This window comes from Neomonachus schauinslandi, chromosome 2 (genome assembly GCF_002201575.2).
Source record: "Neomonachus schauinslandi chromosome 2, ASM220157v2, whole genome shotgun sequence".
Taxonomy (NCBI): Eukaryota; Metazoa; Chordata; class Mammalia; order Carnivora; family Phocidae; genus Neomonachus; species Neomonachus schauinslandi.
Genome location: NC_058404.1, coordinates 140,392,716 through 140,417,728, shown reverse-complemented (window position 1 = coordinate 140,417,728; position 25,013 = coordinate 140,392,716). Strand labels below are relative to the sequence as shown.

Here is a 25,013-nt window from a genome sequence, read left to right as displayed (position 1 = left end):
TCAAGAATATGTTTGTTGCTGTATGTGAGGGTAATATCTTATTCCATAAGTTGATACTTTAATTATCATGGAATTGTATTTACCTTTTATGTCAGGTTACTGAACTGTTAGTAGAGTGGTATATCATAATTATAATACTATAGTTCCAAAGCAACTTTGGAATTATAAAGTCCTGGGTATAAATCTTAGTTCTATCACAGATTAGCCATGTGATATTGGGTGTTGCCTAATTTCTTAGAGGGTTTCTTTATCTGAAACTGCGGATAATATTAGCTACTCGATGAGATTATTGAAAGAATTAAAGAAGAGAATGTTACACAAAGCACGGCATTCTCGGTGTTGTTGCTTTTGTGGCTGTTGCTGGTAGTGCTATTACATAATATTTTCACTATTTACTAAATTTCAAAATCTCTGTGTTAAATAAGTTGTAGCTGCTGTCCAGCTAGTGGTACTACAAAATTCCTGGTAAGGTAGTATTCTCTTAACTACTGGTACCTTTAAATAACATGTAGAATCTGTTTATGAAGCTTTTCACTACCACGAACTGTTTTAATAGTGCTATTTCTATTTTTATTAGAGCTTTAACTGTCAGTATTCACTACAATACACACATAAAAATCATATTAAAAGCATGGTATTCATTCCCCATCAAACCCACATATTCTTCCTTCTCCCCAAGGCATCATTTTTTTAAAATTTTATTTTATTATGTTATGTTAATCACCATACATTACATCGTTAGTTTTTGATGTAGTGTTCCATGATTCACTGTTTGCGTATAACAGCCAGTGCTCCATTCAATACGTGCCCTCTTTAATACCCATCACCAGGCTAACCCATCCCCCCACACCCCTCCCCTCTAGAACTCTCAGTTCTCAGACATTGCTGGTATAAACATTGGGGTGCACGTATCCCTTCGGATCACTACATTTGTATCTTGGGGGTAAATACCCAGTAGTGCAATTGCTGGGTCGTATGGTAGCTCTATTTTCAACTTTTTGAGGAACCTCCATACTGTTTTCCAGAGTGGCTGCACTAGCTTGCCCAAGGCATCATTTTACAGTTAGTTTGTATACCAACACAGGATGTGTGGCTCTGTGAATTAAAGTGTGAACTGCTTAATTTTAATTAGCACAACTCGGAAACAGACTATTTGAAGAATTTTGTTGACATATAGGCTATATTAATTAGGTCACTGAAGTTTTTAGATTTCATATATTGCATTTCATTTTTAGTTAGGTTTGGTGAACTTACTCTTCCAAATCCCAGATCCACCTCATTATCTAACAGGAGGTTAAATTGAGTTTAGAGTTGGGAAAGGCCACATGATATAGAGCAAATATTTGATGGAACATAAACTATTACAGATTGTGAGTTTGAACACTGTCCTTTTGTAAGTGATGATGAATGTATTGCTTATGTTTTTAGATTCTAGTATGTAATTCTTGAAGATCAAGAATTTTGCTATTTCAAGATGTCAGTAATAATGGTTACAATTTATTGAATTCAATTTTATACATACAGTGGAAACTGAGGCCCAGAGAGCATCAATGACTGGCTTAAGGTCAGATAGTTTCTAAGTAGCAATCCAGCTCTGTCCGCTTCTAAACTCTTTTCTGTAAATAGTAGCAAAACAAATAAAGATGTTAAGTGGCCTGTTTTAAATAAAAATCTACATAATAGAAATGTCAGTTTTGTAGCATTTTTAATCTGGCTGGGAAATACTGTTCACAACTAACATGATTCTCTTTTTATACTTAGGCCTTGTCACTTGGCCTGTCTTCGGAGAAACAGTACAGATTTTGATAAAGCCTTCTAATCCACTAATCCTTGGGCCTGGCATGGTGCATTGCTGAGGCTTGATGGCAGGCAGTATGCTGTCAATTCAAAGTGAGCTTTACAGTCTTTACAGCCCCTCCCTTGTACCCTAAATGATGAGACAACAGAAGGTATGTCATTACAATAGCAGTTTCAGGCCATTCATCCTCTATAATCTGATAGCAAAGAAAAGAACATCAAAATAAAATTTCCTTGAAACTGGAAGCTTCTTATATGATTAAAAATGTACCACCTGTTTTATAACTAAAAGAGCTGTCCTCTAAAAGATGGAAACCTGATTGGAAGACTATGATGCAAACATGCCCCTCTCCCCACATTTTTTTTGACATTTTCTAAATATTTTGAATTTTTTGATATAGTTTATAAAAGTTCATTTATGTGATTCAAGAATACATTATTCGCAATATTTATTTAAAATAATGTGACATTAACTAGGATTTCACTCTTCTTCCCAAAATGTGTAAAAGAATACTATAATAAATATATGAAAATATGAAAACTGACCTTACAAATTTAGCTTTTGAGTTTGGAATCCTCTCTTGGACTGGGCAAGACTATGATGTCTTTGAAATTTTAACATCTAGAAATTTCTTTTTGTGAAAACTCTAGCATGAAATGGATGAATTTATGCTCTTATATTTATTTGGCAGATTCATGTTCTTAAATTCATTTGGTGAGTTAAGCTTATTCTTCAGAAACTCCCAGTTGTTTTTACCTGGTTAGTCATTTTCCAGATCACTAGAATCAGGAGTAGTAGGTGAGTTTCACAATTGTTCAAGTGAATGATAAGCTTCTTGAAGTCAGGAAATGCTTTATTCATCTTTGTGTGCCATACAATACCTTGATGAATGAGTTCATTACTTTAGTAATTTAATATAATCTCTCTCTCTTTATACACACACACCCCCTAATATTTAATGAGCTTTTACTAAATAAAATGAATATTATTTAATGTTCAGCTCTATCAGGTAAGTTCCATTATTGCCTTTATAGATGAGGAAACGGAGGCTTTTTTGGACGTTTATCTTCTGTGGGTTTTGTAAAGTTGAGTATTAGTTCACTTGATGATGAAGCCTTATAGTATTTCTAGAATTCTAACCTACAGACTATAACATACTCAGCACAAGATACGTATTGACAGTTCGACAAAACACTGTTTGCTGAAGTAGAAACAGTATCGGGCATTTTTTTTTTTTTTTTTTAACTTTTCAGACATAACTTTGTAAAGGAAATCAAAAGAAATTCAGGACAGGTCTGTGGTTGTCTTTTGCTGCAGGTTGACGAGCTATGTTGAATATTTGCTGGTGATGATCTACTGGTAGTTTAATTGTAGCATTTACAGATGAGAGTTTTAAACTAGTGTCAGCAGAGAAGTCATTCTGGCTTTGATGTGTATGGTCTTAAACTTGGGCGTTATTCAACTTTTTCCTAGTTTCATATTCCTCGTGTATAAAAAGACTACATCTCTAAAAATCCCTTCTTGTTTTTTGCTTTCAAATATAGTTGAAGATACGAAATAGGATTAAGGTCACCAAAAGAAAGAAATGGAAAGAGAAAAGGGAAAGCCAAGTAATGAGAACTGGATAATAACAATGCATATCTTTGAAGTGGTAGGAGGTCATGACAATGATCTGACATAGAGCAAGGGGACCACTTTTGAAGATGTAGTTAATAAAGTTGAAAAGGAAAGATCATAACAGACCTTTCAAAGCATTTTCACCCTAATGTGGGAGCCTAATGGTAGGGAGTTAAGAGATAATGTATGAAGAGCCGTTGGCACTGCATTTGTGCGCTTGACAAGTATTAGTTACTATCCTCTCTGATTAATTTCTCAGTATCATTGGAAGCATGTGGCAGGTACTCCATAAATAATCATGAAAGGATGGGGTACTACGCCAGCAATACCAACATAGCCCTTTACTGAGTACGTACCACACGCCAGCAGTGTTGTAAGCACTTCCCGTATGTTCTTACTTTAACCCTTGTTACAACTTTTGGAGGCAAATACTATTGCTATCCCTACTTTACAGGTGAGGAAAGTGAGACACTAAGTAGTGCATGATTCCAAGTCATCAAGGACACTTTCATTTAGTATCTTCTGCTTATAAAGGAAGGGAAGTATACTATATATTTTTATATAAACAGTTACCAAATGGTTAATGTGGTATTTAGATATTTAGTAAATGCTTTTTACTGACAGTACTGAATAACTGAAGCATTGCTTTAGTTAGTTCTGCACTATTATCTTGAAATTCTATATATGATATATATTAAGCCAGTGAGAATAACTTTAATCAGCAGAATTTCGGTAAGTTAGTACTAGTTCTCTTGACACTTACTTTAGTGATTTCACATTGTTGTAACCTTTTTTTTTTTTTAGAGATTTTATTTATGTGAGAGAAAGAGAGAGAGCACAAGCCAGGGGGAGGGGCAGAGAGAGAGGGAGAAGCAGACTCCCAGCTAAGCAGGGAGCCTGACATGGGGCTCGATCCCAGGACCCTGGGATCATGACTTGAGCCAAAGGCAGACGCTTAACCCAGTGAGCCACCCAGGTGCCCCTGGTAACTTTTTTCCCCAACACTTTACTTGGAATTTCCCTGAGAGACCACTTATATGCTGCAGAAGAGAATTTAAGACTTTATAACCCTTTATTGCTGTTCTTAGTAATTTATCCAAATCTACATTGTCTATCTTAGTCACTCCCTTTATTTTCAGGACTTTGTTCTAATTGGATTTTGGCTGTTTGCAGAAATCAGACCAACCTCAAAAGATAAGGATTACTCAAAAAGCTGAAATTTTCATACTTTGTAGTTCCAAGGCACAAAGCAGAAATAACATCCTGACTAGAAGGCATCAAAATATTCTCTATTTAGTTTAAGGAAAGAAGAATGCCCCTCAGGGCCGAAAATAAAAGTTAGTCAATGTATGAAAATTTACAGTGTTTTACCAAAATCAATTAATAGAGAAAGGTAACTGAGGTATCCTGGGCACATTCTAGATAATTGTTTATGCTTTAAATACATGTTTCTAGTGCTTATTTTAAATATTATGGTAGCTTCCCTTCCACCCACTTGAAAAACAGCCATTTTTATATTAATACAAATCTTAGTAAATATAGGGATTATTAGGATTTAGGATATATTGAATTATAAGGAAACATATTTAGACTGTACTTTTGGGAAATTAAGTAGTGAAATAATCCTGATTTAAATTTCATAGTAAATCACATGTGTAATATTTACTCTAACAACTGGAAGAAGCAATCTGGCCCCAGGAGCAAACAGTAGGAATATCTGAGTTCTTTTTTTTTTAATTACAGGAATATGTTTAGGCAAAGAAATAGATTATAAAAGTTGATGGCACTTAGCTATGAAGTAACATTTTAAAGTACTATACATTGTACAGTTGATAACCAACTCTATAACTAATACTTATTTTGACAGTCTTTCATGCCTATGGAACAGGACTAAAAGCCTTAGAATATATTGAAATAATTTTAAATTTTGTATAATTCTCATTTCTTTCTCAGTTCTTCTATAGTTCCACGGTGAAGAGGGGATGCTTCAGTAGATCACTTTTACTGCAGAAAGTAAAGTCTTAATCTAGAATTGCTATAACTTGCAGCCTGGAATTTAACTTTTCCTCAGCAGGAGTTACTGGAGAGAAATGACCACATGTATTTAAATTGTGTTGTAATGGTGCTTATTAACATTTAAGTTGCTCTTAGTATGCCATCAAAGGTTCATTGCTGCTCTTGATTCTCTTGTGAGAATGTGGGAAAAGAAAGGAATTTGGATAAATATCCTTAGTTTTATAAAGGGGAGACAATAAAAGAAATAAAACCAGTCTTTCTGTAACCAACAGAAAACTTCCCCAGTTGTCCATACTTTTTAGGGATGTAATCTGAAACCACAAAGATGGCATAGATCATTGTGTGTGCCCGTTCTTGGTCTTTTTGAAAGCAGTCTTTTTCAATTTCTTGTACTATGCACCCAACTACAGCTATTTAAAAATCAGAGATATAGTTTCCAGGATCCAGTATGCACCCTTGTGTGTGGATATACGTTTGTGTGCCTACTTTTTTCTGGCCATTTTTTAAAAAATATATATATTAAATAATCTCTACACCCAGTGTGGGGCTTGAACTCACGACCCTGATACCAAGTCACATGTTCTTCTTATTGAATCAGCCAGGCACTCCTTTTCTGGCCATTTCTAAAGTGGACCTGAACGCCGCTTGAATTAGCCATAGAATTGCACTCATCTCTGCGGCGCCTGCGGGGCTCAGTCGGTAAGCGCCTGCCTTCGGCTTAGGTCATGATCCTGGGGTCCTGGAATCGAGCCCTTCGTCGGGCTCCCTGCTCAGCGGCAAGTCTGTTTTCCCCTCTCCCTGTGACTCTCCACCCACTTGTGTGTGCATTCTCTCTCTCTCAAATAAATAAATAAAATCTTAAAAAAAAGAATTACACCCCCCGCCCCCCGCACTTACATTCACTGTTGACCACTGGGTCCAGAAAAGCAGCCAGAAGAGTGGAATTTGGTGGATGAGGTAATTGAGTTTGGCCTTGTTCTGGAGGTGATGATGATAGTTTACTATTGAGTGTTTATTGTGTGTTGGGCACTCTTCTAAGTCTTTCTTTATAACAATCCTATGAAATAGAACTGTTATTGTCATATTATTCCCTCAATATAATTTATATATTTCCTCATATTATGCTTAAGGGTACAAAGTATTGGCTATGATCTGATCAGAGATTGTTACTGGGTTAAGTTCATTAGCTGTGTATTAATTATGTATAATGAATATGTATAATGAGAGAATAATAGTAAATCTATAAGGTGAAATTGATATTAAAAAAGGAGAGTTTTCTTTTTCTTTTTTTCCCCTCAAGGAAAGAGTACATGATCATGGTTCTATTTAAAATGCTGAAAAACTAGAAACAACCTAGAGGTTCTATAGGTAAATGTTAAATCTTAAAATATTATAATACAATGTTTTATCATGTTTCTATCAGAATTAATAATGACTATATTGATACCTGTAAACATGCATTACAAATGGTAAATGAAAAACCCCACAAATTTATATTCATATTGACAATTAAAAAAATAGATCTGGGGGTGCCTGCGTGGCTCAGTTGGTAAACCATTTGACTCTTGATTTCAGCTTAGGTAATGATCTGTGTTGTGAGACTGAGCCCCGCTTTGGGCACAGTGCTGGGCATGGAGACTGCTTAAGATTCTCTTTCTCCTTCTCCCTATGCCCCACCCCTCCCACCCTGCCCATGCTCTTTCTCTCTCTCTCAAAAAAAAAAAAAAAAAAAGATCTGTATAGCATTTAACACAAAGAAATCTATACCTCTCTTAATACAACTTTGAGAAGCTGACAGTGCAGACAGAATGAGTAGGAAGTGAGGAATGTGTTTTGGAAAGCACTAGTGGCCAGTGGGGTAAAGGAAACAGTTAATTTATTTTGTTAATTTATTTTTTGTTTTATATGTCATTTTTATTTATTTACTTTTTATTAACATATAATGTATTATTTGTTTTGGGGGTACAGGTTTGTGATTCATCAGTCTTACACAATTCACAGTGCTCGCCATAGCACATACCCTCCCCAATCACCTAGCCACCCCATCCCTCCCACCCCTTCCACTCCAGCAACCCTCAGTTTGTTTCTGAGACTAAGAGTCTCTTATTGTTTGTCTCCCTCTCTGGTTTCATCTTGTTTCATTTTTCCCTCCCTTCCCCTATGATCCTCTGTCTTATTTCTCAAATTCCTCTTATCAGTGAGATCATCTGATACTTGTCTTTCTCTGACTGACTTAGTTCTCTTAGCATAATACCGTCTAGTTCCATCCACGTCATTGCAAATGGCAAGATTTCATTTTTTGATGGCTGCATAATATTCCATTGTATATATATATACCACATCTTCTTTATCCATTCATCTGTTGATGGACATCTAGGCTCTTTCTGTAGTCTGGATATTGTGGACATTGCTGCTATAAACATTGGGGTGCAGGTGCCCCTTCAGATTACTACATTTGTATCTCTGGGGTAAATACTCAGTAGTGCAGTTGCTGGGTCATAGGGTAGCTCTATTTTCAACTTTTTGAGGAACCTCCATACTGTTTTCCAGAGTGGTTGCACCAGCTTGCATTCCCACCAACAGTGTAGGAGGGTTCCCCTTTCTCCGCATCCTTGCCAACATCTGTCATTTTCTGACTTGTTAATTTTAGCCATTTTGACTGGTGTGAGGTGGTATCTCATTGAGGTTTTGATTTGGATTTCCCTGATGCCAAGCAATGTTGAGCACTTTTTCATGTGTCTGTTGGCCATTTAGATGTCTTCTTTGCAGAAATGTCTGTTCATGTCTTCTGCCCATTTCTTGATTGGATTATTTGTTCTCTAGGTGTTGAGTTTGATAAGTTCTTTTTAGATTTTGGATACTAGCCCTTTATCTGTCATTTGCAAATATCTTCTCCCATTCTGTCAGTTGTCTTTTGGTTTTACTGACTGTTTCCTTTGCTTTTTATCTTGATGAAGTCCCAGTAGTTCATTTTTGCCCTTGCTTCCCTTGCCTTTGATGATGTGTCTAGGAAGAAGTTGCTGTGGCTGAGGTCGAAGAGGTTGCTCCCTGTGTTCTCCTCAAGGATTTTGATGGACTCCTAGAGTCTCACATTTAGGTCTTTCATCCATTTTGAGTCTATTTTTGCGTGTGGTGTAAGGAAATGGTCCAGTTTCATTCTTCCGCATGTGGCTATCCAATTTTCCCAACACCATTTGTTGAAGAAAAGACAGTCTTTTTTCCATTGGACATTCTTTCCTGCTTTTTCGAAGATGAGTTGACCATAGAGTTGAGGGTCCATTTCTGGGCTCTCTGTTCCATTGATCTATGTGTCTGTTTTTGTGCCAGTACCATACTATCTTGATGATTACAGCTTTGTAATAGAGCTTGAAGTCCAGAATTGTGATGCAACCAGCTTTGCTTTTCTTTTTCAACATTGCTCTGGCTATTCAAGGTCTTTTCTGGTTCCATACAAATTTTAGGATTATTTGTTCCATTTCTTTGAAAAAAGTTGATGGTATTTTGATAGGGATTGCATTGAATGTGTAGATTGCTCTAGGTAGCATTGACATATTCATAATATTTGTTCTTCCAATCCATGAGCATGGGACGTTTTTCCATTTCTTTGTGTCTTCCTCAATTTCTTTCATGAGTATTTTATAGTTTTCTGAGTACAGATCCTTTGCCTCTTTGGTTAGATTTATTCCTAGGTATCTTATGGTTTTGGGTGCAATTGTAAATGGGATCGACTCCTTAATTTCTCTTTCTTCTGTCTTGTTGTTGGTATATAGAAATGCAGCTGATTTCTGTACATTGATTTTATATCCTGCCACTTTACTGAATTCCTGTATGAGTTCTAGCAGTTTTGGGGTGGAGTCTTTGGGGTTTTCCACATAAAGTATCATATCATCTGCAAAGAGTGAGAGTTTGACTTTGTCTTTGCCGATTCAGATGCCTTTTATTTCTTTCTGTTGTCTGATTGCTGAGGCTAGGACTTCTAGTACTATGTTGAATAGCAGTGATGATAGTGGACATCCCTGCTGTGTTCCTGACCTTAGGGGAAAAGCTCTCAGTTTTTCCCCATTGAGAATGATATTTGCTGTGGGTTTTTCATAGATGGCTTTTATGATATTAAGGTACTGTACCCTCTGTTCCTACACTGTGAAGAGTTTTAATCAAGAAAGGATGGTGTACTTTGTCAAATGCTTTTTCTGCATCTATTGAGAGTATCATATGGTTCTTGTTCTTTCTTTTATTAATGTATCGTATCACACTGATTTGTGGATGTTGAACCAACCTTGCAGCCCAGGAATAAATCCCACTTGGTCATAGTGAATAATCCTTTTAATTACTGTTGGATCCTATTGGCTAGTATTTTGGTGAGAATTTTTGCATCCATGTTCATCAGGGATATTGGTTTAAGTTCTCCTTTTTGATGGGGTATTTGTCTGGTTTTGGGATCAAGGTAATGCTGGCCTCATAAAATGAGTTTGGAAGTTTTCCTTCCATTTCTATTTTTTGGAACAGTTTCAGAAGAATAGGTATTAATTCTTCTTGAAATGTTTGGTAGAATTCCCCTGAGAAGCCATCTGGCCTTTGGGCTCTTGTTTGTTAGGAGATTTTTGATTATTGCTTCAATTTCCTTACTGATTATGGGTCTGTTCAGGTTTTCTATTTCTTCCTGGTTCAGTTTTGGTTGTTTATACATCTCCAAGAAAGCATCCATTTCTTCCAGATTGTCTAATTTGCTGGCATATAGTTGCTCATAATATCTTCTTATAATTGTATTTCTTTGGTGTTGGTTGTGATCTCTCTCCTCTTTCATTCATGATTTTATTTGGATCCTTTCTCTTTTCTTTTTGATAAGTCTGGCCAGGGGTTTATCAATCTTAACTAATTCTTTCAAAGAACCAGCTCCTAGTTTCGTTGATCTCTTCTACTGTTTTTTGGTTTCCATTTCATTGATTTCTGCTCTGATCTTTATTATTTCTGTTCTCCTGCTGGGTGTAGGCTTTATTTGCTGTTCTTTCTCCAGCTCCTTTAGGTGTAGGGTTAGGCTGTGTATTTGAGACTTTTCTTGTTTCTTGAGAAAGGCTTGTATTGCTATATACTTTCCTCTTAGGACCACATTTGCTGCATCCCAAAGATTTTGAACAGTTGTGTTTTCATTTTCATTGGTTTCCATGAATTTTTTTTAATTCTTCTTTAATTCCTTGTTGACCCATTCATTCCTTAGTAGGATGCTCTTTAGCCTCCATGTATTTGAGTTCTTTCCAACTTCCCTCTTGTGATTGAGTTCTAGTTTCAAAGCACTGTGGTCCAAAAATATGCAGGGAATGATCCCAATCTTTTGGTACTGGTTGAAACCTGATTTGTGTCCCAGGATGTGATCTATTCTGGAGAATGTTCCATGTGCACTAGAGAAGAATGTGTATTCTGTTGTTTTGGATGGAATGTTCTGAATATATCTGTGAAGTCCATTTGGTCCAGTGTGTCATTTCAAGCCTTTATTTCCTTGTTGATCTTTTGCTTATGATCTGTCCATTTCAGTGAAGGGGCTGTTAAAGTCCCCTACTATTACTGTATTATTGTTGATGTGTTTGTTTGATTTTGTTTTTAATTGGCTTATATAATTGGGTGCTCCCATGTTATGGGCATAGATATTTAAAATTGTTAGGTCTTGTTGGATAGACCCTTTAAGTATGATGTAGTATCTTTCCTCATCTCTTATTATAGTCTTTGGTTTAAAATCTGATATAAGGATTGCCACCCCGGCTTTCTTTGGATGTCCATTAGCATGGTAAATGGTTTTCCCCCCCCTCACTTTCAATCTGGAGGTGTCTTTGGGTCTGAAATGAGTCTCTTGCAGACAGCATATCGCTGGGTCTTCTTTTTTTATCCGCTCTGATACTCTCTGTCTTTTGATTGGGGCATTTAGCCCATTAACATTTAGGGTAACTATTGAAAGATATGAATTTAGTGTCATTGTATTGCCTGTAAGGTGACTGTTACTGTATATTGTCTGTGTTCCTTTCTGGTCTATGTTACTTTTAGGCTCTTTCTTTGCTTAGAGCACCCCTTTCAATATTTCTTGTAGGGCTGGTTTGGTTTTCGCAAATTCTTTGTTTTTGTTTGTCCTGGAAGCTTTTTATCTCTCCTTCTATTTTCAATGACAGCCTAGCTGGATATAGTATTCTTGGCTGCATGTTTTTCTCATTTAGTGCTCTGAATATATCATGCCAGTCCTTTCTGGCCTGCCAGGTCTCTGTGGATAGGTCTGTTGCCAATCTAATGTTTCTACCATTGTAGGTTACAGACCTCCTGTCCGAGCTATTTTCAGGATTTTCTCTTTGTCTCCGAGACTTGTGAGTTTTACTATTAGATGTTGGGGTGTTGATCTATTTTTATTGATTTTGAGGAGGGTTCTCTGTGCCTCCTGGATTTTGATGCCTGTTTCCTTCCCCAAATTAAGGAAGTTCTCTGCTATAATTTGCTCCAATACACCTTCTGCCCCTCTCTCTCTTCTTCTTCTGAGATCCCAATTATTCTGTTGTTTCACTTTATGGTATCACTTATCTCTCGAATTCTCCCCTCGTGATCCAGTAGTTTATCTCTATTTTTCTCAGCTTCTTTATTCTCCATCATTTGGTCTTCTGTCTTCTGCCTCATTTATCCTAGTAGTTAGAGCCTCCATTTTTTTTTTTTAAGATTTTATTTATTTATTTGAGAGAAAGAGAGAGAGAGAGCACAAGAGGGGGAGAGCGGGAGAGGAAGAAGCAGACTCCCCACTGAGCAGGGAGCCCTACGCGGGACTCGATCCCGGGACTCCAGGATCATGACCTGAGCTGAAGGCAGTTGCCCAACCAACTGAGCCACCCAGGCGCCCTAGAACCTCCATTTCTTATTGCACCTCATTAATAGCCTTTTTGATTTTGACTTGGTTAGATTTTAGTTCTTTTATTTCTCCAGAAAGGGATTCTCTAGTATCTTCTATGCTTTTTTCAAGCCCAGCTAGTATCTTTATAATCGTCATTCTGAACTGTAGTTCCAACATCTTACTAATGTCCGTATTGATTAGGTCCCTGGCAGTTGGTCCTGCTTCTTGTTCTTTTTGTTGAGGTGAGTCTTTCCGTCTTGTCATTTTGTCCAGAGAAGAATAGGTGAACGAGACAACAAAATGCTAAAAGGGTAACAATGACCCCAGAAAAATATACACAAAACAAATCAGAAGAGACCCAAAATGGGGGTTGGGGGAGGGGGAGAGAAAGAAAGAAAAAAAAAAAAAAGAATAGGATTAGGCTGGTGAGTGGAACAGAGCCACACACTAGATTTTGGGTTTATTGTGGTCTGTTAGAAGAACAGATCAAAGAAAAAGAAGAAACTGCCTCCCAAAATTTTAAAGAAAGAAAAATTTACATATATATATACACACACAGGAATAAGGGTAAATACGATGAAGGGATGGAATATGACTGTAAAGATGAAAATTAAAAAAGATTTTAAAAAAGGAATTGATAGGGTAAGAAGTTGGTTGAAAAAAGAAATAAAATTAAAAAAAAAAGGAGAGAATGTGATCAGGCGGGAGACTAGAACAAAGCCATACACTAGATTTAGGGTATATTTTGGTCTGTTAGAAGAAACTGTATCCCAAAATTTTAAAGAGAGAAAAACTTCCATATATACAAAAAATAATATTAAATACAATGTAGGGATAGAATATGAATGTAAAAATGAAGTAAAAAAGGAATTGTTTGTTGAAAAAGGAAAAATTAAAAAAGAAAGAAATAGAAAAAAATATTTAATAAATTAACTTTGAAAGACTAAAGAATCAGGAAAAAAGCCATGAATTCTGTGTGCAGTATTCCCCTAGCACTGGAGTTCTGCCGTTCTCATTGATCGGTAAACTTGGTCTTGGCAGGCTGTTGTTGCTGATCTTCTGGGGGAGGGGCCTGTTGCTGTGGTTCCCAGTTGTCTTTGCCGGAGGTGGAATTGCCCCACCCTTGCCCGGTCGGGCTAAGTAATCCGCTCGGGTTTGCTCTTGGGAGCTTTTGTTCCCTGCAAGCTTTCCGTACAGCTTTGGAGGACGAGAGTGAAAATGGCGGCCTCCCAATCTCCGCCCGGGAGGAGCTGAGAACTCTGGACCCCACTCTTCAGTGCGCCCCCAGAGCAAAGCAGTCGATCACTCCCGTCTCCCCGGTCTCCGGCCGCACTCTGTGCTCACCTGGCGTGTGACCAAGCATTTCTATCTCTGGCACACGACCCCGTGTGGAGTCTCCAAACCCAGCAGATCCCTGCGGTGCACTTCCGTGCAGGAAACAGTTAATTTAGAAGACTGGGATTAAAATAGAAGAATAACAGAGAAAGTCAACTGAAGGACTCTGTCCTGTGTTAAATTTTCCAGAAGATCTCTGTGTCCTAGAAATGGAATTTCTCAAGAGAAGTTGTGGAAGCAGGGACGCCTGTGTGGCTCAGTCGGTTAAGCATCTGCCTTCAGCTCAGGTCATGATCTCAGGGTCCTGGTATCGAGGCCCCTAGCTCTCCGCTCAGCGGGGAGTCTGCTTCTCCCTTTCAGTCTCCCTTTGTGCTCTCCCTCTCTCAAATAAATAAATAAAATCTTTAAAAAAGAAAAGAAAAGAAAAAGTTGCAGAAGCAGTGTTTTTCCAGAGTGTATTTTGCAAAATCGTTTATAAAGCTACTGGGTGCTACTTGTACATAAAAGTGTAGTGAAGCAAATTTGGGAAGTTCTGGGTTTCATAGGATTAAGCAGATTCTTTTGTGTAGGACTTGACAGCACTTTTAGTGAGCATTTTCCAGGTAGAGGCACATTACATAGCAGCATTTTATAAACTCAGGTACATGAGACCGCAGAGCTGTTTGGTTCTTGTAACAGGAATAATGTTCTGCGGGATACACTTTGGAAAACATTATGGAATGTTCTTGGAGGTGTCCATGAGCAGGTATGATGGGTACACATTGTGGCTCTCTGGGGGGTAAGGGGCTTGAAGTAAGACATTAAACTATCATAGAGGAACTGCCAACGTGAGGGATGATTGTCTTTGCCATTATACTTTTTTTTCTTTTGAATAAAAATTCACAAAAATAAATTCTACAGCTAATCTAAATGTCATCTTTGTTTTTAATATCAAAAGTAAGCTGTATGGGGGAGAAGTCAAGCTTGAGAATCTGTATTTGATTTGGTTTTAATCTGTTAGGATTTAAGATAAGCCTATTGTAAATTTGTAAAGATACAGCATTTAGCTCTTGGCTGGTTTCATGGAACTGGTAGATGAATAATGGATGAAGATTATATTTAAGTAGAACCTGATGGAATTCTCCGTGTCTTCTTGCCCCCTCCTCCTCAGCCCTACTCCTCACTTCAAGGTTGCCAACAATCTGCCTGGACTGACCAGAGTCAGTGGCCATTGTCTGTCCTCAGTTTATTGCACATCTTTGCCTCAACCAGCTCGGTTGTCTCCTCTGTCTCCAGAAGCACTCCTCTCTTGGCTTCCCTGACACTGCACTTGCCTGGTTTTGGTCCTTCTCTCTGTACTTTGCAGTTAGCTTTGTAGGTGGTTCTGCCGACTTCCAAATGTGTCATACCTGAGGGCTCAGTATTGGGTCCCCTTTTTCTGTTTTGTACTCACTTCCTAAGTGATTTCCTTCAGACTTGTAACTCTCTCTACATACCCTCTACATGGGGAGGACTCCCAAATCTCGTCTCCAGTCAAAAACTAACCATTGCCCTCAAGCCACAGGTATCTACTATTTGCACTTAAATGCATCACAAATAACTCAAGCCTTGTGTCCAAAACCTGATTCTTGGTAATCTCTACTTTCCCTCTTATTCTTTACTCACTCTTTTCTGTCTGTATTAATGGCACTACCATCCTTCCGGAGAGTTTCCCTCCTCAGTCTCTAATTATTCATTTCTACTTAGCCTGCCACCACCGTCATCCAGGCCACCAGAATCTCTGGCTTTAATTTCTACTATTTCCTCCTCCCTGATCTCACTTTCGTATCTCTCTTTTCACTCTTTTTTTCTACACAGTCAGTTATGTTTCAAATATCAATCTGATCATGACACCCATTTTAAATAAAGCCTTGTAACGGCTTCCCATTGCATACCGAATTTAGAGCAAAATGCGGACTCCTTCTCATGGCCTGAAGGCACCTTCACAGGCTGGTCCTTTCCCCTCTCTTTCCCGCCTCATCTTGTATGGTATTCCCCTTGCCACTGTACTCCATTCACACTGGCCTATTTTCAGTTCCTCGAACGTGCCAACTTCTTTCTTGCCTTCACACATGCCCTAGCTTCTCCTTGGAGCAGCTTTCTGCCTGTCCTTTGCGTGGCTGGCTCCTTCTCACTCCAGAGTAGGTTTCTGTACCCGTTCCCCTGCCCCATGACTTGCACCACTGCTCTGTTATTTCAGAGCACCAGTCCTTGTACTCTGTCTCCCACGCTAATGATTGTAAACTCCTGAAGGTAGAGACTGTTTATTCACCAATGTAACAAACATTATTTGTTAAAAAATGCAGTGACTGAATTGAGCTAAAAAAAAATCTCCAGATGTAAAGAGTTCATTTTTTAATGTAACTTACTTTATTGTATTCTGAATGTATTGGATATGCGTCCATGGCTATGAGCTCAGAGTAGTAACTTATTGTTTCATTCAACAAATACTGATTCACCACATGCTAGGATAGAAAAGAATGATGTGAGGTAAATGATAAATAGGACTGTGTCTAGGAGGTAATAATCAAGTAGGGAAAACAGACAAACAAACAATTGTAATATAGTACAATTAAGGCTTGTTCTAAGTTCATCAGGAGTCCCAAATATGGGTATTTTTCAAGGGGTATCTTTGCAGGGCTCTGGCATGGGCTGGATCTTGAAACACAGCCAGGTCCACCAAGCAAGTCAGGCGGGAGTGGGAGTGCTAGAAGGATGCTCCTACCAGAGGGTGGTGTGACAATGGCAGAGAGATGTTAACACAGCAGAATGCCCCTTGAAACCCCAATCTATTAGGTTCCTTGGTTTCTGATAGCAAACATTAAGAGGTTGGATAGCAGAATAACTCAAAATAATTTTTTTAAATCTAAATGTGTCGGGTGGAGCTATATACCCATGGAAGACATCAAGGTCTGAGGCTAAAGGTGTGGGAGGACAGAATCCAGAGACGGGGCCCCTGTGCTGGGCTAAGGGTTGGGACTTTAGAGAGCCACTGAATGGGTTTAAGCTGCAGTCACATAATTAGTGTTTCAGAAAAATCATTCTGGTGGCAGGATAGAGGAGTAGTTTGAGGGACGTGGTACTGGAGGGAACAGATTCAAGAGTTTAAAAACACAAACTCGTGAGGAAGAAATGATTTCCAGACTTCTGCTGATTTGCAGAACTAGTTAGAAGTGTTGTTTACAATTTAGTGGGAACTGGTGAGGAGCACATTTTAAGAGGAAAGATGATTTCTTTTGAAATTACTGAGTTTGAAGTAATAGTAGGATACATATTCATAAGTATTAGATGAGTAAGATAAGTATTCATGGTCAGTATTAGAGAGATCCAGTCATGATGGTGTATGTGGTAATTAACATATAAGTATTTAAGACCATGGGAGGACATACAGAGGGAGAAGGCCAAGGATAGAACCCTAGGGAACATACATGCATATGGAAGTGTTCGTGAAAGAGAAGTCTCTATATGTATGACCAAGAAGGAATAGTCAGGGAGGTGGGAAGACAACAGTATTGACTTCTAAAGAGAAGGTAAGAACTGAAGAGTATCATATGCAATAAGGACCATGTTAATAACAGGAAAGAAATGGTCCTCGCATCGTAAGTTGATTAGTTTTCATGACTACAGACTATATTCCAACCCCAGCCAATTATTTTGAAAATATCTGATCTTAGTCAAAGGAAGGGAAGGGATGATTGGATATGTGGTTGGATCAATTCAAACTGATCCCTACATCTGGAAAATCAATTCAATACATCAGTATATTGGGAGGGTAGTATACTTCTGTGTAACTAATACAGTCTTTATTATATACCATATGGTGAAATTGTAAAGGACTGTATTTGATGCAGTTTTACTACGCATCGTACAGTGAACATATTGGTAGTTAAGTTTTTTTTAAAGGTAGCATGCTTTTAATGGAATGTTTAGTAGCGAAGATAAGACAGTTAAAGGAAGATGTGTCATCTAGAGAAGGCAGATGTCCTTGGTACGGTCTTGGTTCAGTACCTGGTCCTTGGCTTTGATCAGATTATGGGGAGGCACTCATGCTAACCTAGGTCGTAAGACGACCAGAATGCTAATTTTAAAAAATTACAGTGAAACATATAACTGAGCAGACAAGCTCTTCCTGCTAGTTGATCTCTTTGGGAAAACTTTATAATGGAGTTGAAATATAAGCAGAATGTGGTTTGGTAAATGTGGGATTCTGAGTAGGGGCAATTAGCTGAATAATCTTACTTGGAAGGTCGGAGAAGAAAATTTGCCTGTGTATTATATTCAGAGCCTCTTCTGGGTACCATAAATAAAACCTAGCTGTCAATGAGGGCCTGTGATGAGTAGGTGGTGGTGTGTAGGGTACAGAGGCAAGTAAATCTCTCTGCACTAGAGGACCTAACTGTCTAGTTGAGGATACGTGCGTTCCCTAAGCCTAATGACCAAAGAATTGACATTATTTTCTCTAAGTGAACTGGTATGAGGGATTTGTAATGCCTTGTGTTCTTGCATATTGTTTAGTGCAAATGGCTCTTGAAATGTATTGGAATGCTATGATGATTTTTCTTTGAACCTGCAGGTTCTCCAGAAAAGAAAATTGAACATTCATCCATGAATCAAGAAAATAGTTCTGCAAACCCTATCAAGAATAGAAAAGCAAGTCCAGTATCTAAAGACCACCGGACTGGAAAGAAAACCTCAGAGAATTCATCATCAGTACAGGGTCAAGTGCCAAAGCAGAACGATGAGTCTGAAAGTGATTTCGAATCAGATCCCCCCTCTCCTAAGAGCAGCGAAGAGGAGGAACAAGAGGATGAAGAAGTTCTTCAGGGAGAACAAGGAGATTTTAATGATGATGATACTGAACCGGAAAACCTGGGTCATAGGCCTCTCCTCATGGATTCTGAAGATGAGGAAGAAGAGAAACATAGCTCTGATTCTGATTATGAGCAGGCCAAAGTAAAGTACAGTGATGCGAGCCCTGTCTACAGAGACAAATCTGGCAGTGGACCAACGCAAGATCCTCCTAACACACTCCTCACCTCGACCCGATTGCCCTCTGATGTTGGAGTGGAGGCTCCTAAACAGGAGTTTGACGTATTTGGCGCTGTCCCCTTCTTTGCAGTGCGTGCTCAACAGCCTCACCAAGGGAAGAATGAAAAGGACTTCTGTCAACAGCCCCTCTGTCCTACTGTGGGTCTAGAGCAGGAGGAATTTGATGTATTCACAAAGGCACCCTTCAGCAAGAAGGTGAATGTACCAGACTGCCGTGCAGTGGGGCCGGAAGCACAAACCGGTTGTCCGAAAAGTGTAGATATCTTTGGCTCCACTCCCTTTCAGCCCTTTCCCACATCAATAAGCAAAAGTGACAGCAACGAGGACGTTTTTGGGCTTGTGCCCTTTGAGGAAATAACTGGGAGTCAACAACAAAAAGTCAAACAGCGAAGCTTACAGAAACTGTCTTCTCGCCAGAGGCGCACAAAGCAGGATCTGCCCAAAAGTAATGGCAAGCGGCATCACGGCACGCCAACCAGCACGAAGAAGACTGTGAAGCCTACCTACCGCACTCCAGAGAGGGCTCGCAGGCACAAGAAGGTGGGCCGCCGAGACTCTCAAAGTAGCAATGAATTTTTAACCATCTCAGACTCCAAGGAGAACATTAGCATTGCACTAACAGATGGGAAAGACAGAGGGAACGGCCTGCAGCCCGAGGAGAGTCTGTTGGACCCCTTCGGTGCCAAGCCCTTCCATCCTCCAGACCTGCCGTGGCACCCTCCACATCAGGGCCTGAGTGACGTCCGTGCCGATCACAACCCCGGCCTGCCTGGGCGGCCCAGACCCAATTCACTGCATGGCTCATTCCATAGTACAGATGCCTTGAAAATGGATGATTTTGGTGCCGTGCCCTTTACAGAACTTGTAGTGCAAAGCATCACTTCACATCAGCCCCAACAGTCCCAGTCAGTCGAATTAGACCCATTTGGTGCTGCTCCATTTCCTTCTAAACAGTAGATACTTCTGGCGGACTCTTGGCATTAACTCCTGTTTCAAAAAAGTATGAATAGTTTTATGAATTTGAAAGAAAATTCATTTGTATAGCTCTTTATATCATTCATTCTTACAGGTCAATCAGCATAGGTGATTTTTAAAGAAACCAAATAGAAAAAGGAAGTATCTCCACAGGGTAGTGACTCGCTGTCTCTTCCATGCAGGAGAAAAGGGAGCTTGACTGCTCGCTCCAACCCTGGGTTTCAGCCACCAGACGTGACTCCACGGAAATCCCGGGAAAGCACGTGCCACCTTTCCAGTTGTGTAGCCACTGAAAAGGGACTGGAAAGCTGTGTCATTCTTTCTAGAACAGGATGTCACTTGTGTGTGCATATTCTGGGCTCATGGCAGGATCCAGCATGTAAAACTAAGGTTATTTGTACATACACAGGTTGCATTTGTGGATTTTTTAAAGGTCTCTTCTAATTTCCACACAGTAAAAACAAAATCGGGTTCTCCTAAAGAATTAAAAAGTAATTATCTGGAGAGAGCAGAGATTTTAGTCCTTACACCGTTCTCGACAAAGCAGAGCCAGAAGTAACTGACTATTGTGCCTGAAACTGTTGCATTTTTAGAAACAAGTGCCATTAATATGGAATATCTACCCAGAAGCCTAGGACAAAAACTAAAGAGAAATACCTGACGTGTGGAAAATGTAAAAGAAAAAAAGTGATACTGAAGAGAGAAAAAAAAAAGACGACTTCAGGAACACTTTATATATTGTTTTTGAATGGCTCCTTGCTCAAAACTTTTACTGTCATGTCCCTAATAAAGCAGATTGTTGGAAAAATGGGGAGTGAGGACAAGGGTTGTATAGAAATTGTACTTCAGGAAAAAAAAATATGTAGCTGAAACCCTGAGTTTTTAAGACGTTTACAACATAAAATCATGTTGCATTTAATAATGTACTTTATTAAATTACCACCTTCCCCAAATATTCCCCAAGTCACGAGCAACAACTTTCTAGTTAGGTTTGGAGGGTGGAGTAGTTTTAATAGAGTGCACAGAACAGTGCAACCCATAAAGCCTTATCGGCAGGACTCACGCATCCTGCTGCAAGTACCTCTGCACTAATACGCAAGATCTTAACATGGCTCTAAGGTATGAGATAGGAACTAGCCTCTCAGTTCTGCTAGTTGATGCGTCTCTAGTGAAAAGAACCCAGCTACCAAATTGCCTTTTTTTTACACCCCAAATCCTAATTAGAAACTTGAGATTTTATAGAGATTGTTTAATAAGATAGAAATTACTCTATGAATTAATGTGAATACAGTGTCTGTGCTTCCTGTGTCTCCAGCTATTTTAAGTTATAATTAACTGTCCTTCCCTGTCAACATTTAGAAGTTTCTAGAACTGATGAAGCTATTTACAAAAAGGGGTGGAAACTCTTATTAACTGGCACTCTTCTTGATTGCTATACTTTAAACGAACTTTCTTTGAATCCAATTAGTGTATTTTATGAGTAATCTGATTAGAATATCTTAATTATAGTGCCCCAAATGGGATGAGCTATTTGCCCGTTTTCACAGTTCTAAACTTGGAAAGAAGCAAAGTATATGTTACTGAACTATATATTCATTTTTATTGTTTCTTTTCTCTTTTATATTTTAAATCAGATACAAATTTGTGGACAAACAGGGAAGCAAATATGTGAATCACAGCGTAGCAGAGGCAGACCAAGCATTATATTACTGCTTAAGAGTTGTATTTTTAGAGCCCCGACTGCACCAATTACTTGTCCTTGTGCCAAAGGCAAATATTATGTTTGCACCTTTTTTTTTTTTTCCTGATTTCTCAGGTTGATTAATACTGCTAATGCAAATGCTCAAGTAGGTGTTCTTCAAAACTTTACAAAGTAGACTCAAGTGATACTTTCTTTTAAAAGTGAAGAGTTGATGATTACATTTAGTAAATTCATGGTAGGTTTGTATCAAACAATTTTTTTTTAATGAAAATTTGTTGGTTGATGTGTACACGGTATGCTTTTGACTATTTTAGTCCTTGGCCTTGGTCTCTGCTAGACCTCATGAGTTTTATAATTTAAAAGGGGTAGTAGATGAATTAATGTGGTCTCCTTGGGATGTAAACATGAAATACTTAAGATTGTGTCTGATACCAAGGCCTTGCTTACACTTGCTTTTCAATACACTGAATAATTTTAAGTGATTTAGACACTGATGTAGACACTTCGGGCTTACAAAGTTGGATGAATTCTAAAGAAACAATTTTGACATTGTTTAAAATATTTCCATCCTTATGTTTATTATATTACAGCCCAGTGACTTTCCTCTCTTGAGATTATAGCTCAGAGGAAACATTAGGATTCGACAGGGGACCCAATAGGATAGAAATGGGGAGATTCCTGTGTGTTGAAGTAAAGACATTTTCCAAGGAGTACAGGATTAGGGTTGCTTTCCATTTTTCATTATCTCCTCCCACTATCGTTAGGATGTAGGTCACTCTCTTGATGCCCAGGTAATTCCCTTATGAGAATTATGAGGCTGGAGCTCCCAAGGCACGTGAAAGAGCCTAACACAAACTTGGGACACAACATTCAGTAAAAGTTTGGTTCTATTACGGGATGGTCCAATTCTTGTTTAAGGAAGGAGAGTTGAAATTATTTTCCTGTTATTAATCAGGTGTCCTCTGTGCTTCTTTTGTATGTAAAGTAGTCATAACTAAACCTGTAATACTTGAACATCACACTAAGGGAAGTAAATTATGAAGCTAGCAAAAATCTGAGGCCAAAGTTATTTCTGTCCTAACAGCTTTAATAATGCTTGTTGATTTTGAATAATCGTTTTAAAAGTGGACCACTCAGTTAACTTTTTAAATATCATTTCAGCACAATTGTTAGTGTTAAAAAGATCAGCTTTTATGGCATTGAAGAATGTATCTGCTGAGACACAAAAGTTGCTTGGTATATGTATTAGGTGGAGGAAGAAAGGTTTTAGGCCAGCTGAAAATTTAACTGACTAGAATATTTATTCAGAAGTATCAGTGGGAAATTATGTAATTCTTCCACTGACCCAGCCCATCCCTGAATGTGTACTTGGGCACAGTTATGACATTATTTGGAATTGTAGATAGACACACCTTTTGATCCCACCCCGTTTATTGTCTAACGGTAATAGATTGTTGTTCTCATACTGCTGGTGGAAAGAGTAAGGCGGAGCCCACCTTTGGCTCTGATGTTCATTAGGCAGAGCAGTTTTCTTACTATTTGGCTACTCTGCTTAGTTTAGGTTTTGGTACTTCATATAAGCATTGCTAGAAGGTACACATGTATTAATATCACTAGGTCTGAGGAGTTTGGTACATTTGTTTTAATATGTGTAGAATGTGCAGTCAACTTTTTCTTCCCTTTTAGCAAAATCACTCATCATTGTTAGGTCTGATACTGAGCTGACAGATCTACTGTGAGAATGAGATGACATATCTACTGTGAGAATAAAAATTATGTTTGAAAACTTTTATACACCAGGGTGTTTATATATTGAGAAAAATATATAAACACACACATGCATGCACATGTCACATCTCTCTACTGTAGAGCTAATGTGAATTTTTACTTTTAAATGGAATTGCAACCACAATCATTACTAAAAGAACATTCACTCCTAGGGAGGTTTTACAAAAGCCACTAAAAGAATGAGGTAGACAGATGAAAATGCAGTGGGTCATCATTTGGGGTTATTTTTATTTAAAAATCGATTGTGCTACTTTTGAAAGAATTGTTTTTATTCCTACTCTCTTTTTGTGATTGAAAGGTCATCTAATAGTAAGCAGTATAGTAATAGTAAGCTACTTTTTAAATTGCTGGCAAACAGCTTTAAGTGCACTTTCTTTGATTACACTTCCATTTTTTGTTAAACTTGAATTTTCTGAAGCCTTTTATGTACCACTAAGCAAATAACTTTAACTTTTAATAAACCTGATTTACATGCTTATTATATTTCTGAGAATTGTTACAAAACATACTTTCTACAGTAACTTCGATCCTCAAATATAGCTGGGAAACTGTTTATGAGATAGAATCGGTTGCTTTTTTTTTTTCTCTTTCTACATCTAATTAAGCACTAACTGATTTTATGACTTTATTGCCTTTACGTTGCTTACTCTTCTTATTGACTGAATTCTGTCCCTCATTCACTTTGTTTTGTTTGAAATTTAAAATTATTTTCTTACTGTATTTATCATACCTACTGTTTTAATAATCTGCTTTCTTTAAATGCAATAAATCCCAAATGGATTGCATATTCTTTATAATTAGTGACTTTGGAGTTTTTCATTATTTGTCTTAAATGTTTTGGATGTAGACTTCTATTCAGTTCTTTTATTCACACTACAGACATGAAGCACCTATTATGCTCCAGCTAGTGGAACAGAAAAATGGATAGGATTAGATCTCTGTTCTTAGGGTAAAAGTCACAGTGTAGGATTTAAGTAAGAAAACCTATTGTGACCTAGCATTTTTGCAGCAAAAATACTTTGTAGCACAATTTGTTCAGGCACTATAATTACTGATAATTATAATAATGAAGGTAAGGCAAAAACATGACTTTGAAGTACCTTTTGAATGTTTGGCATTGTTGTTGCATTGTGTATAATTTATTTAAGCTTCTTAAAAACTGGTAACGTATATAACTTAAAAAATATTTGGTTAAATAAAATATTGTAATCCTTGATTATGTCAAAAAAGAGGCTTTGGCACGTTAAACGTTAAAGAGAAAACCTGTTTCTTGGACTGGTGGACTAAGTTTGGTGTCAAGATTGCATTATCTTATGTGTTATTTCACAAACTGAAGTCTTTAGATTGGTGGCTGGTGGAAAGATTCATCTTGTTATGAACTTTTTTTTTTTGACTTAGTAACACCTGAAGTTACATGGAAGAATAAGGGCTTTGTGTCTTTTTAGTAAATGGTACGAAGTGTGCAATGTACCACTGTTCAAATTCAGTTATGGTTAACTTCTTTAGAGAAAAATATATCCTGCAGTTAGAGCTATTTATTTTGAATAGCAAATCCCTTTTTAAGGAAGTCCAGCTCTAGCATCATCTGTAAGATGTAGTTAATTCTTCTCATAGTGAAGGCATGAGCTTTTGAAGCTTTATGTTGCACACTTAAAAATAGTTCGCTTTTGCTTCAGATGGTTGGCACTACTGAAATTACAGGTATGTTCTGCATAGTGTTTTTGATCCCAGACTTACAAAGCAGGACTAGAGCTCTGGTGGCTATCATTCCTACCCTCTAAGGATAGACTTTGCACTTTTCACAAGAGAACCCTATTGCTGTTACCTCTCCCTTGTGAAAATGTTTCCTTAAAGGTAGT

At 38.0% G+C, this 25,013-nt stretch overlaps 1 protein-coding gene across 2 annotated transcripts in view; it reads left to right on the top strand.

Moving 5' to 3' along the window:
• BMP2K (BMP2 inducible kinase) overlaps positions 1 to 23,158 on the top strand; it is a 129,011-nt gene extending 105,853 nt beyond the window's left edge. For both annotated transcript variants that reach the window (XM_021702437.2, XM_021702439.2), the window contains exon 16: positions 18,214 to 23,158. In XM_021702437.2, coding sequence (XP_021558112.2) covers positions 18,214 to 19,646 — 1,433 coding nt within the window. In that variant the 3' untranslated portion in view covers positions 19,647 to 23,158. The remainder of the gene's footprint in view (positions 1 to 18,213) is intronic.
• Positions 23,159 to 25,013: the final 1,855 nt, after the last annotated feature.